Below are 15,091 nucleotides of genomic sequence, written 5' to 3' on the forward strand. Positions count from 1 at the left end.
AAAAACTCTAAGAAATTATGGCTGACACATTTGACATTTATTGAAATCTATAAATCCATAAAGTTATCATCCTATCTACCTATTTGTCACAAATTATAAAAGAAAGTATGTGCAAGTTGTGATGTCTCATCAGAGGTGATTGATCCAGCTAAAAATAGTTATGGGACATTAATGAATTGATGTCTGAAAACAGGGTACAGTTTTGGCCTCTATTCCAGCTTTGGTGCCGACTTGCTAGTGAAGAACAATGTGCCAACATCTTCTACCTAAATGTACCTAATAAAGCTGGGAAACATTTTAGGTCAGTCACTACTGATTTGAAAGACATGTATATAGATACACGTGATCGTCTTGAATCTCAGACTTCCTCTGACATCACACTTGGACTTTAGCTGACGTCATTCATCACAGAATGCATCAACATCCAGCAAGTCTCAACCTAAGTGTAGTCAAAGGAAGAAAGAAAAGATGACTGCTCCGGCCCTGGCCAAGGCAGGAAGAACTATCCCATGACCTGATGATGTCACATGACCAGACATGCTGCTGGGATGATTCCTTATTCTTTTTCCCTTCTGGAAAAGGTTCTTAAGTACTAGTCCTAATTAAAAAGAAGATCAAACACTAATTTACAGAGGCCTCAAAACACTAAAGAAATCATTTCCTCTTGGATAATTTCCCATTGACTGCAAAAACAACATACACAACAAGGAAAGTCTTGCTTATTGGTCCCAACATTGGGGGTCCAGTGTATAAAAAGCCCCAGAACAGAAGCAGTCCTCAGAATCTGAGAAACTCACTTCTAAACAGAAGTCCACACTCCACCACTGACAAAATGACTCACTCCTGCTGCTCCCCGTGCTGTCAGCCCACCTGCTGTGAGCCCAGCTGCTGTCGGCCTTGCTGCCCCCCAGCTTGCTATCACACTAGTGAAAACACCTGCTGTAGGACCACCTGCTGCAAACCCACCTGTGTGACCACCTGCTGTCAGCCCACCTGCAGTGGGTCCAGCTGCTGCCAGCCTTGCTGTCCCCCTGCCTGCTGTCAGACCACCTGCTGCAGGACCACTTGCCTCAAGCCTGTTTGTGTGACCACCTGCTGCCAGCCCACCTGCTGTGAGTCCACCTGCTGTCGTCCTTGCTGCCCACCAACTTGCTGTCAGACTAGTGAAAACACCTGCTGTAGGACCACCTGCTGCAAACCTACTTGTGTGACCACCTGCTGCCAGCCCACCTGCTGTGGATCCAGCAGCTGTGGACAAACCTGCAGTGGGTCCAGGTGCTGCCAGTCTTGCTGCCAGCCAGCTTCCTGTGCACCCGTGTACTGCCACAGAACCTGCTACCACCCCACATGCTGCTGCCTGCCTGGGTGCCAAGACCAGAGCTGTGGATCCAGCTGCTGCCAGCCTTGCAGCCGCCCTGTCTGCTGTCAGACCACCTGCTGCAGGACTACCTGCTGCCGCCCTAGCTGTGTGTCCAGCTGCTGCCAGCCTTCCTGCTGCTGATCACCTTGCCAAGGAGCCACTGTCCCTATACAACACCTTCTATTAATTGACTTGCTACCTGGGCACAAACAAAATCACTTCTTAGACTTTGCTGACAACTGGCATGCTCTACCAGAATTTCAGTTACTCATCTCCTTGCTTAAGAGCTTGTGAATTAGCTTCCTCCAATTGTCTTCCTCTGGTGTAGGAGGACCATGTGCCAACTTCCTGCATCTGTGATAAGGAAGCATGTCTTGGTTTTGACTCTGAAAATAGGATTGACCATCTAGTTCTTCTGAGTAACTTAAGAAAACGAGATCTCAGAATGTTTCTATAGGTTTCTGCAGCCTATCATAATCTTTATAATCATATTTTCTCTTTTGCTATCCTCATAGTTCTTGTATCATGCTTTCTCCTTTTACGATCACTTTGACGTTTACACATATGTTTCTCAATAAATGGTGTACCACAATTCTTCTATATGTGTTTGATTTATTGCACCACCTTCCTGACATAGAAATTTATATATCATATGCTTTATCCATTATGAGCATCATATTAGCCCCCTTCCTAATTATTATCTCATTATTAAAAACCCATTTCATTGTGTAGTGTGATTTACGTAATAATAAACAGACTCATCCAGGATGAAGTCTTCTGTTCCTGCTCAAGGGCACTTACATTTACATCCCAAGGAACTATTAATAGATGTCTGAACCTCAGTGACTATGCGCTTGGCAAGCTATAGTTGCTGTCATTGTTCATGTGGTTATCTACAGCTGGGCCTGGACACACCACGAGATACTCCAAGGAAATTATGCTCACACTATTTCTCCCTGCCCTCTATCTTTTCACGATAATTATCCCTCAGCAATTAGTAACTCCTCTCTCTGCCCACTGGTCTATCTAGATGAGGAGTCCAAAATGACCAGGTGACAGTTTAAACATAGACTATATTCCCTAAAAGATGTGACTTTTATAGTATTAAACCCTTCAATCCAGGAGAGTGTAGATCCATGGGGAGGGGAAGAACAGATTCCCATATATGTCACCCTGAGTTAAAGTGAGAGGGTTCACTGCTACTTCACTTTCTGCAACCACGTATACTACCTTTGTGGATATACATGGTACTACCTATTTGGGAACCACATAGTGGCCATTAGGTCGAAGTATGTACCGTATTCAGAAACAACAGATCAACCTCGTGTGTTGTCATCTCTAAGTTGGTTCTTACTGCAATCTCCAAGACCATCTAATTTTCCATGGGCCAGCCATCTCTTGATGAAACTGAAAGAGGCTCAATACTCTTGGCTTAAAACTCAACATTCAGGAAACTAAGATCATGGCACCTGGTCTCATCACTTCATGGCAAATAGATGGGGAAACAATGGACACATTGAGAGACTCTTTTAGGGGGCTCCAAAATCACTGCAGATGGTGACTGCAGCCATGAAATTAAAAGATGCTTGCTCCTTGAAAGAAAAGTTATGACCAACCTAGACAGTATATTAAAAAGGAGAGAGTTACTTTGCCAACAAAGGTCCATCTAGTCAAAGTTATGGTTTTTCCAGTAGTCATGGATAGATGTGAGAGTTGGACTATAAAGAAAGCTGAGTGCCAAAAACTTGATGCTTTTGAACTGTGGTGTTGGAGAAGACTCTTTAGAGTCCCTTGGACTGCAAGGAGATCCAACCAATTCATCCTAAAGGAAATCAGTCTTGACTATTCATTGAAAGGAATGATGCTGAAGCTGAAACTCCAATACTTCAGCCACCTGATGTGAAGAACTGACTCATTTGAATGGACCCTGAAGCTGGGAAAGATTGAAGGCAGGAGAAGGGGATGACAGAGGATGAGATGGTTGGATGGCATCACCGACTCAATGGACATGAGTTTGAGTAAGCTCCAGGAATTGGTGATGGACAGGGAAGCCTGGTGTGCTGCAGTCCATGCACTCACAAAGAGTCGGACATGACTGAGTGACTGAACTGAACTGAACAAGACGATTCTAATTTTCCATGGGTCAGCCATCTCTGTCATGTGATGTATGGTAGAACAAGTAGATCCCTTGTTCATTTGCTTCCTGTTGATCTTGTTCATCAAAAAGTGGGTCTGTGGGTCCTAAGTTTTACTATTCAGAATCCTATGACAATATTACTGTAAGCTGGTGGATAGTACTGCTGATAGGGATAACAATCCATGTTTATAATATGGAATCTTAGTAAAGAGGAATTGCTGTCTTTTCCACGCACATGTAGTCTAACAGGAAAACTAACCTGCCTTCAAGTTAGCTGGCTGGGTTTCCTGAGGGATATTATTCTCTGCTTCTGACCAGCAGCATATTCAGCAGGGCCAGCCGTGGTCAGAGCGAGCTTGTGCTGTTGGTTCACACAAACCTTCCATCCCTGCCACCACGGACTCCGTTCATGTATAAGCATCGATGCACCTAAAGAAAGAGATGGGGTAAGATATCCCAAACTTGCTGCTGTCCAGTGTTTTCTTTGTGGTAAATGCTCTGGAGGTCATTGATGTGGGACACAGTGGGAAACACTTTCTGCCCTCACACCTCCATCTAAACAATTCTTCAAATCCCTTTACTTTCCACTCTTGCTTCTCCCTTGGCTCAATCCAGTCAGTCAGTCCTTTTACCACATGTAAATAGGCAAAGAGCATCATTTCCTCAGGGCACATTTTTCAAAAAAAAAAAAAAAATATATATATATATATATATATATATACACACACATATATATAATGAGCATGTGTACTGACTCACTCTTCACTGTGAGTATTTTCTCTTTCCACTACCCTTGCACAGCAGAAGTGTTATCTGTCATAGTCAAAATTCTCCATTTGGCTTAAAAACTTCTACTGAAGTTAACAGGTGATGAAATTTAAGATATTGAATGCTCATATATTATGATCAATTTGATTTTGTAGAAATCAAATGGAATTGGGATGTAATTATTTTAAATACTATTTTTAATTAGAGGATAATTACAATATTGCAATGGTTTCCACCATACATCAACATGAATCAGCTATAAGTATATATATGAAGGAGGAAACAGACAGAACAGGCTCCATCTTGAAAGCAGGACTCCATCTTGGTCGGGACTGTGGACTTTGAGCTATATGCCCAGTATCTATAGAAATGACATACCAACTGGAAAACCAGACCCCCTGAATGGAAGAGCCCCAGGGTTTGTACCTAGACTCTCCGTCACTTAAAAGAATACCCTAATTATCTGTGTAACCAAATAGAATCATAAATTCTATTATGCTTATTGGGGTATGACCACAGGCCTACTGATAATTGTCCACTGCTAACTACCTAGTCTTAAGGCATATGAATCACAGGTTAACTTTGATTGTGTCTTTCTTTTCCTTTGTTCAGACTAGTTTCAGGGAATCTGGGGAGGTGGGTTTGGGCAAGTACAGTTAGGATACGTACAGTTTTCACAAAAACTGGTCGGGGTCCTTGGCTAAGAGGAGACACTACCTTGGGCCCGCTGGTATAATAAACTGCACTCCACTATCTGCATTGTCCTTCTGAGTGAGTTTGTTTCCTGGAACACGTGGCTACAACACATACATCCCTTCCTCCTAAGCCACCTTCCCACCTCCTTCTCCATTCCACCCCTCTAAGTCATCACAGAGCACCAGCTTTGGGTTCTGCATCATACTACCAATCTCATCTGGCTATCCACTTTATGGGCTTCCGTAGTGGCTCAGATGGTAAAGAATCTGCCTGCAATGCAGGAGACCTGGGTTCAAACCCTGGGTAGGAAGATTCCTCTGAAAAGGGAATGACTCCAGTGTTCTTGCCTGGAGAATTCCATGAACAGAAGAGCCTGGCGGGCTACAGTTCATGGGGTCTCAAAGAGTCAGACATGGCAGAGTGACTCACACACACACACACACACACACACACACACACACATATACACGCGTTCACTTTGTATATGGTAATGTATATGCTACTTTCTCGAGTCATGCCACCCTCTCCCTCCTGTACTGTGACCACACATCTGTTCATTATGTCTGTGTCTCCTTTGCTGCCCTGCAAATAGGATCATCAGTACCATCTTTCTAGATTCTATATATACGCATTAATTTGTGATATTTGTCTTTCTCTTTCTGACTTATTTCATTCGTATAATAGGCTCTAAGTTCATCCACTACATTAGAATGGATTCAAATGTGTTCCTTTCTACAGCTGAGTAATATTCCGTTGTGTATGGAATGTACACAACTATGTACCACAGTTTCTTTACCCATTCATCTGTGGATAGACATCTAGGTTGCTTCCATGTCCTTGCAATTGTAAATTAGTGCTGCAATGAACATTGGGGCAGATGTGTTTTTTCAATTAAGGTTTCCTGAGGGCATATGCCCAAGCAGCTCAATACCAGAAAAACAAACAACCCAGTCAAAAAGTGGCCAGAAGAACTAAACAAGTGAAAGGTTGTTGCTAAACCATGAAAGACAACAGGATTCTTAGCCCCCGGAGGAGGAGCATTCAATCCGGGGCCAGTGATGAGGTTTGATCGCTCAGAGCTTTTGTGTAATTAAGTTTTGCTAAAGTCTAAAAGAGATAGAGAAAGCTTCTGACCTAGACATCATAAAGGTGCAGAAAGAATGCCCCCCTCCTAGTCTTTAGCCAGATGTTATATAGCTACTAGCAGTCTCTAATCAGAGAAAGGAAATGTCTCAAAACTCAGAGAATGGCACCAGGCCCCTCACCCACAACATGCATTTTGAGATAACATTGGCACCAGTTGAGTCATCCTGGTGAATCTTGAAGAAAGGCAGTTTTCCAAGCAAATATATAATTTCATTAACATTGATTAGGAGAACAATGGATGAGTAAAACATACTGGTTTGTCAAGTTGGTTCTGAGTCTTAGGTGCAACCAACTTGAAGACAGTGTCTAGGGTAAATACATAGTACATTAACATAGCTTAAGACAAACATCTCCATAAGAAAAATGCATTGGTTAGCTCAAGGTTTGAGAAAAGTTAAGTTCAGATGGAATCAGGTGTCGTCATGGCAATACAGAATTTTAAGAGAAACCTCTTTTTAAATTTGTATAGAGAAGGGGAAAAAAATCTTAACACTTGTGGTTTGTTTCCTCCTGCCACTTAAGAGAGAGATAAAAAATGTCTGACATTTGCAGCCTACTTCCTCCATTTGGAGACCCCTGGCCTTCCTGCCTGTTACCTTCTCACAAGCATTTCTCCAAAGAAGACATAAAAATGGCTAATAAACACATGAAAAGATGCTCAACATCGTTCTTTATTAGAGAAATGCAAATTTAAACTACAATGAGGTATCATCTCACACCAACAAGATTGGCCATCATCAAAAAGTCTACACACCACAAATGGGCTGACAATTATTACTCATGTATTCTTTAATCATTGAGGGCAGCACTAAACTCTGCTGTTCTCTATGGATGTGCTATAGGTTCTCATTAATACTATGACTTGGAAGTTAAATAATTTATAAATTTGAGAATGGTTTATGTTAAGTAAGGCATACAGACTTAAACAAAGTGGACAAAATCTTACATTATCATGGAACAAGTAAGAAAAAAAAATGATTCTCTACTAATAATGGTGATGAATCAATTTGTTCTGAGATATCCTTGAAAATATAAGAATTGTGGTCTTTTCAAAAGGTGTCTACTTGCAGACGGACTGACCCTGTGAAAGAGAGAGAAAGAGAAAGAAAATACTTCTAATCCATGGGTGGACCTAATATATAGAAAGAAAGTAGTGGGAAAATAGATGTTTAAAGGTCATAACATAATATATGTGAAACACTTCTTGAGGTGACTTATGTATATATTCCCCTAATCAAGTGTTGATGAGTAGCAGAACAGAAATTTGAACTCTCTTCCATATGATATTAATTCCCGTAACTGAGAGCTTTTGTCTTTTTCCACCATGGAGAACTTATGGTTGAAGATAAGATAAATAGAAGCACAAATCTATGAGGGAACTTAGTACAGAAAGTGGATAGTGTACACTAGAAGCATCTTACAAAGGAACAAAAAAAAAGTCAAAAGAATGATCACATACACCTAATTGTTTCAATGGTATTTCATTCTACTAAACTATAATCTGGTAACATCTAGAATATTTAGGGAAACTACTCTGACTTAACCTTAACACTACATATCTGATTGAAAAGGTCAGTGATAGAGGTCTTGGGGAAAAATGAGAATCTTAAGGTTCTGTAGTCAGTAGGCAAATACTGGGCATAATGAAAAGTGCATCCCAAGAGGTGGGAGAGCACATGCCAAGGATAAGGGAGAAATGAATGTGATTTTGCAGTACAGGTGTCTTCTCCTGGGAAGAGTAACAGCTCAGCAATGCCATTCTGAGTGTCTAACAAGTGATCCCAGTGAGAAAAAGATTCAGGAGACTGGATTGAGGGAAGGAGAAATGCTAAAATAATCAATTCCTATTTATGAGAGATGCTTGAAAATGGAATGGGTTACCACAGCAGTAGGAAGTCACACCACTGGAGGTATGGAAGCATCAACTAAACAATCAAACAGTTGGAATATTGTATCTTTGATTTGTAGCCTCTGTGAGTGAATTCTATCAGGGGACTGTAAGGGTCCCTTCTATTAATGAGTCTCTGTGAAGTCTCTAAATTCTCTGTCTTGTTCAAGCACTATAACTGATTGATTGGTTGTTGACATTGCTGTTTTGCTCTAGGTCCACAAGCACTCAAAGGCATAGCATTAAAATAATAAGACATTGCACCATGAAATTATGACATCCATTCACCTAGGCAAAAAGATGCTCTCTCCCCAGATGCTTTCACTTCAGTACAGTTCAGTCACTCAGTCATGTCCAACTCATTGCGATCCCATGGACTGCAGCATGCCAGGCTTCCCTGTCCATCACCAACTCCCGCAGCTTACCCAAACTCATGTCCATAGAGTCAGTGAGGCAATCCAACCATTTCATCCTTTGTCATCCCCTTCTCCTCCTTCAATCTTTCCCAGCTTCAGGGTCCTTTCTAGTGAGTCAGTTCTCTGCATCAGGTGACCAAAGTATTGGAGTTTCAGCTTCAGCATCAGTCCTTTCCATGAAGAGTCAGGACTGATTTCCTTTAGGATGAACTGGTTGTAGCTCCTAGCTGTCCAAGGGACTCTCAAGAGTCTTTTCCAACACCACAGTTCAAAAGCATCAATTCTTTGGCACTCAGCTTTCTTTATAGTCCAACTCTCACATCCATCCATGACTACTGGAAAAACCATAGCTTTGACTACATGGACATTGGTTGGCAAGGTAATATCTCTGCTTTTTAACATACTGTCGAGGTTGGTCATAACTTTCCTCCCAAGGAGTAAGCGTCTTTTAATTTCATGGCTGCAGTCACCGTCTTCAGTGATTTTTGGAGCCTCAGAAATAAATTCTTTCACTGTTTCCATTGTTTCTCCATCTATTTGCCATTAAGTGATGCAATCAGATCCCATGATCTTAGTTTTCTGAATGTTGAGTTTTAAGCCAGCTTTTTCACTCTCCTCTCTCACTTTCATCAAGAGGCTCTTTAGTTCCTTCCTCTCTGTCTGCCATAAGGGTGGTGTCATCTGCATATCTGAGGTTATCGATGTTTCTCCCGGCAATCTTGATTCCAGCTTGTGCTTCATCCAGCCAAGTATTTCTCATGATGTACTCTGCATGTAAATTAAATAACCAGAGTGACAACATACAGCCTTGATGTACTCCTTTCCCAATTTGGAATCAATCTGTTGTTCCATGTCCAGGTCTAACTGTTGCTGCTTGACCTACATACAGATTTCTCAGGAGGCAGGTCAGGTGGTCTGGTATTCCCATTCAAGTTGATCTTTATTATTTTGACCAATGTGCAAGCAACTGAAATGATTCTTGCAGACTCAGAAATCTGCTTTTATTTACATACAGAAAACTGTGTTATGTTCTAGTATTACATTACTGTATTATATTACATTACTGTATTATATTACAATTGAGTCCTCTATTGAATGATAACAATTTATCCATGCCATAAATTAATATTCCAGTTTCTGGATCACAATTATAATTGTGGTATAATTTTCATAATCTACTTGATCAGTCATTTCTATCTGCATGAAGAACTAAGAGGAAAGTCAAATAACAATCAGAAGGTTATTCTGTAAGCAATCAGAAGAAGTGTTTGGTAAGACGGAATGCTGAGTGGCATCTCATGCAATCATGTCAAACATGTGGTCTTTCCTAAGGGACTGGAAGACTCAGGTGCAGTCTCTTTCCCCTGCAGTGCTTGGCTGTGCTGCTAACCTTTGCATGTGTGCCTCTCTTGACTTTGAACCTCCACGACTGACAATCCCAACTATATTTAAGAAACACATATTCATTATTCAAATCCTCATCAGGCTAGAGGAATTTCTGCTCGTCTTGATATCACAATTTTTCTGTAAAGTGCCTTTGCATAAGCTGATTCTAGTCCTAGTTACGTCTTATAACTTAGACTTTAAAATACCTAGAAGGAAATTGAATAAAATGGGAAGGACCTCTACAGAGAGTGTATAAACATTCTGTCCAAGCAATTCTTGCAGAGTTTTTCCAACAAAAATGTTTATATGTGTGTACCAAAGGACTTGTTGTAAAACATTCATAGCAACACTACTTTTATTAGCTCCAAACTGAAAATGATCTACATATATATCAACAGTAAACAAATAAAACATGTCATATTCATTCAGTGGAAGATTAGACAGCAAGGAGAATGAATGGACTACAGATAATTACATGAAGGAGTCTCACAGTCATAACATAAAGAGAAATTAGTCAATTCTATATTCTCATTTATATAAAGATTAGAAACTTTATATAAAGTGAACGTGCCTACATTTAGGAATGAGTGAAAGAGAGAATTTGAAAGTGATGGCAGCAAGTTCTATTTCTTTACCTGGTAAAAGTGGCAAATGTTCCTTTTGAGATATTCTATCAAGTTGGACATTTTCTCATGTGAAAAATGCAAATAATAATTGTGGGGGACTGTATGATCTTAGAATGAATAGTGCATCTCATATGCACATGTGTGTAAATCCTCACATCATGAATGCTATATAATAACACCAAACACAATATGGAATTAATAGTGGCACAAGATTTATTTGGAAATTTAAGCAAGATTCCCTGCTTCTAGGGAGGCACTCAAAGTGATTAGGAAAAGAAGAAAGCAGGATACAAGAATCATGGGTACATTGAAAAGAAACATGATTATGAAGGTTATTATAAAGATAAGTAGCAGAAACTGCAGAAAGTCATAAGCATGTATCTTCCTAAGTTGCATGTAGAGAGAAGGTGAAGATTCTGGTTTCTGAGTCAAATCAGAGACCAACACTATCTAGGATGCAGGAAGCAGGAACATGACCCACACATAAGAAGAAGAGAATTAAGGTAAATTCCTTCACACTCCATCAAGTTGATCCTCAGACTTTTAAACAGGGAAATGAATAACATAAATTTGGTGACAGAATGTTGCTTTCAGCAACATTTGGAAGTAAAATTTGTTCTGAAATGCCAAATCAGGTGGTAAGATTATTGATTTGTGAGACAGTGATTCTTTAGCAAAGTGATCAGCAGCAGGAAGGCTGGCAGCAGCTGGACACACAGCTGGGGTGGCAGCAGGTGGTCCTGCAGCAGGTGGTCTGACAGCAGACAGGGCGGCTGCAAGGCTGGCAACAGCTGGATCCACAGCTCTGGTCTTGGCACCCAGGCAGGCAGCAGCATGTGGGGTGGTAGCAGGTTCTGTGGCAGTACACGGGTGCACAGGAAGCTGGCTGGCAGCAAGACTGACAGCAGTTAGAACCACCGCAGGTTTGTCCACAGCTGCTGGATCCACAGCAGGTGGGCTGGCAGCAGGTGGTCACACAAGTAGGTTTGCAGCAGGTGGTTTCAGTGGTTTGACAGCAAGTTTGGGGGCAGGAGGGCTGGCAGCAGCTGGACTCACAGCAGGTGGGCTGGCAGCAGGTGGTCACACAAGTAGGTTTGCAGCAGGTGGTTTCAGTGGTTTGACAGCAAGTTTGGGGGCAGGAGGGCTGGCAGCAGCTGGACTCACAGCAGGTGGGCTGGCAGCAGGTGGTCACACAAGTAGGCTTGAGGCAGGTGGTCCTGCAGCAGGTGGTCTGACAGCAGGCAGGGCGGCAGCAAGGCTGGCAGCAGCTGGACCCACCGCAGATGGGCTGGCAGCAGGTGGTCACACAGGTGGGTTTGCAGCAGGTGGTCCTACAGCAGGTGGGCTGGCAGCAGGTGGTCACACAAGTAGGTTGGCAGCAGGTGGTTTGAGAGCAAGTTGCGGGGCAGCTGGACTGGCAGCAGCTGGACCCACAAGAGCTGGATCCATTACAGGTGGGCTGGAAGCATATGGTCCTACAGCAGGTGGTCCTGCAGCAGGTAGGCTGGCAGCAACGGGAGCAGCAGGAGTGGGTCATGGTCTCAGGGTGGTGTGTGGGTTCTTGTTCAGAGGTGAGTGTCTCAGATTCTGATCACTTCTTCAATTCTTGTACTTTTATATACTGGGCTCCCAGGGTGTGAACCAATAAGCAGATTTTTCCTTATTATTGTTTGCCTTGTTTTCCATAGTCACTGAAGGGATTGTATATGAGGAAGTTGTTTCCTAGATGTTATGAATCTTTTAAAAGTGTTTCTAATTGATAATAATTCATAGATTTTTTCCTCTCAGACAGCCCTCAGATTGGGAGAAAATAATAGCAAATGAAGAAACAGACAAAGGATTAATCTCAAAAATATACAAGCAACTCCTGAAGCTCAATTCCAGAAAAATAAATGACCCAATCAAAAAATGGGCCAAAGAACTAAACAGACATTTCTCCAAAGAAGACATACAGATGGCTAACAAACACATGAAAAGATGCTCAACATCACTCATTATTAGAGAAATGCAAATCAAAACCACAATGAGGTACCATTACACGCCAGTCAGGATGGCTGCTATCCAAAAGTCTACAAGCAATAAATGCTGGAGAGGGTGTGGAGAAAAGGGAACCCTCTTACACTGTTGGTGGGAATGCAAACTAGTACAGCCGCTATGGAAAACAGTGTGGAGATTTCTTTAAAAACTGGAAATAGAACTGCCATATGACCCAGCAATCCCACTTCTGGGCATACACACTGAGGAAACCAGATCTGAAAGAGACACGTGCACCCCAATGTTCATCGCAGCACTGTTTATAATAGCCAGGACATGGAAGCAACCTAGATGCCCATCAGCAGATGAATGGATAAGGAAGCTGTGGTACTTATACACCATGGAATATTACTCAGCCATTAAAAAGAATTCATTTGAACCAGTCCTAATGAGATGGATGAAGCTGGAGCCCATTATACAGAGTGAAATAAGCCAGAAAGATAAAGAACATTACAGCATACTAACACATATATATGGAATTTAGAAAGGTGATAACGATAACCCTATATGCAAAACAGAAAAAGAGACACAGAAATACAGAACAGACTTTTGAACTTTGTGGGAGAATGTGAGGGTGGGATATTTCAAAAGAACAGCATGTATACTATCTATGGTGAAACAGATCACCAGCCCAGGTGGGATGCATGAGACAAGTGCTCGGGCCTGGTGCACTGGGAAGACCCAGAGGAATCGGGTGGAGAGGGAGGTGGGAGGGGGGATCGGGATTGGGAATACATGTAAATCCATGGCTGATTCATATCAATGTATGACAAAACCCACGGGAAAAAAAAAAAATAATAAAAAAAAAAAAAAAAAAAAAAAAAACATGAAATGCAGCTAAATCCATACTTAGAGGGAAATGTATGGAAAAGCTAAAAATCAGTAAACTAAGTATCCATTGCAAAAACTAGGAAAAAAAAAAAAAAAAAAAAGAAGGTGATCCCATCATACGTATTGTTCCTGCTCAGTCATAATGTGATCATGTAATATAGTTCTAGCTGGCCTGGAAGGGTTATAGCATTGTCCTTCTCCAGCTTTGGTCCTTTTGCTATATGGAATCTGGGAAGTTCCCCTGGGGTGAGGGGCATAATGGCTGACATCTTCACAATGACAAATTGAATCCATGTCAGAGTTCAAATCTGTTTACCTACAAAAGCCTGACTCTAGACCACTACAGGCATCCCTATGTACCCCCTACACCCACCCCCTGCCATGTATCCCAGTTCTATCACAGTTGGTTAGATGGTGTCTGGCATAATCTCTTTCTCATGGCAAAGCAGAATCAAAACAGGTGAGTAGAAGCAGAAACTGTACACTGGGACTGAGAAAGTTTCAGTACTTTACTTCTCGGGTGATCGATAGTCCTGATTTTTCCAGGACAGAGGAATTTCCCTGGATGAGGCTCATCCAGTGACCCGCTGAATAATTGGGGCAATTCTCAGCAAACCCGGGAGAGCTGGTGACTCTAGTCCCACCCTTGTTTATCAACAGAGTCGATGATCTCATCTTAATGATAGCATCTTCATCATTGTAATCTTTCTTTTTATTGTCCTCTTTCCTCTTTCTTCCATCTTTCCTTCCTTCTTCCTTCAATCCTTCCTTTCCTTCTTCCCTCCGTCTTTCCTCTCCTTCTTTCTTTCCTTCTCTCGCTCTTTCCCTTTCTTTCTTTTAATGATAGAATTGAATTAGTTAATACCTAATCTATTGCTTAGACCTCTAACATGCTTAAACATGTTTTAGTTATACCATTTATTTGAAAAGCAAATGATAAAATGAAAATTATTAATTTTCAAGCTCATAGATTCTTACAAGAATGAACAAACCCTTGTCAATACCAGCAGGTTAAGCAATAGAAGTTAACCCTGTTCCCTCAAAATTATACCCCCTCAGTCATCCCGAAAGGTTGCTAAATGCTCTGTTGACTTACAACCCTGTAAGTCAGCTCTGACTTTTTTTAATCTTTATATAATTGAAAGAATATAGAATTGACCTCCTTTCACATTATGATTGTGAGATTGAACAATGAAATTATTTGTAATTTATCCATTGTCATTGTTGTATAATCTTCCATTGTGTTAATATGACACGATTTGTTGACTGTCCTGATAAACAAGTAGGCTTTCTATAATTTTAGGACTATTAAAAAAGAATGCTTGTTTAAATTTTTTGTACAGATTTTTTGGGTAAACACATATAAACATTTGTTTGGATATAAACCTAGGAGTAGATTTCTCATAGAATTGCTTGGTCAAACGTCTATTCTATTCTCTGTAGAGGTCTTGCCTATCTTTCACTTGACTTATTCCTAGATATGCTCATTTCTATGCCATTTTCTACAGTATAATTGAAATTTTTCAACTGCTTTGAAGTATAAAAATGGACTTATGTATGTTGACCTTGTAATCAAACTCCTTTATTATTTTTAAAGCTTAGCAATAGGTGTTTTGAAATTTTACAAGCACAATCACATCATCTACAGGTAACTGCAGCTTTATTTATTTCCTAGCAGCATTTTTAATTGAAATAATTGATTTACAATATTGTGTTGCTTTCAGGACTACAGCAAAGTGATTCAGTTATATTTATATGTTTATAGGCTTTTTAAGATTATTTCACACTAGGGTTATTGCAAGT

The 15,091-nt window shown here is 41.0% G+C and overlaps 2 protein-coding genes across 2 annotated transcripts; one reads left to right on the forward strand and one right to left on the reverse strand.

Moving 5' to 3' along the window:
* The first annotated feature begins 767 nt into the window (after positions 1-767).
* LOC122695064 (keratin-associated protein 9-2-like) lies at positions 768-1,954 on the forward strand. Its single transcript, XM_043904542.1, has one exon. It carries the CDS (start codon positions 833-835, stop codon positions 1,499-1,501), a length of 669 nt encoding a protein of 222 aa, XP_043760477.1. The 5' UTR covers positions 768-832; the 3' UTR covers positions 1,502-1,954.
* Positions 1,955-10,613: 8,659 nt separating this feature from the next.
* Positions 10,614-11,999, reverse strand: LOC122695062 (keratin-associated protein 9-2-like). Its single transcript, XM_043904539.1, has one exon. The coding sequence runs from the start codon at positions 11,958-11,960 to the stop codon at positions 11,106-11,108; it is 855 nt and encodes a 284-aa protein (XP_043760474.1). The 5' UTR covers positions 11,961-11,999; the 3' UTR covers positions 10,614-11,105.
* Between the last annotated feature and the right edge of the window lie 3,092 nt (positions 12,000-15,091).

Source organism: Cervus elaphus, chromosome 5 (genome assembly GCF_910594005.1).
Source record: "Cervus elaphus chromosome 5, mCerEla1.1, whole genome shotgun sequence".
NCBI lineage: Eukaryota > Metazoa > Chordata > Mammalia > Artiodactyla > Cervidae > Cervus > Cervus elaphus.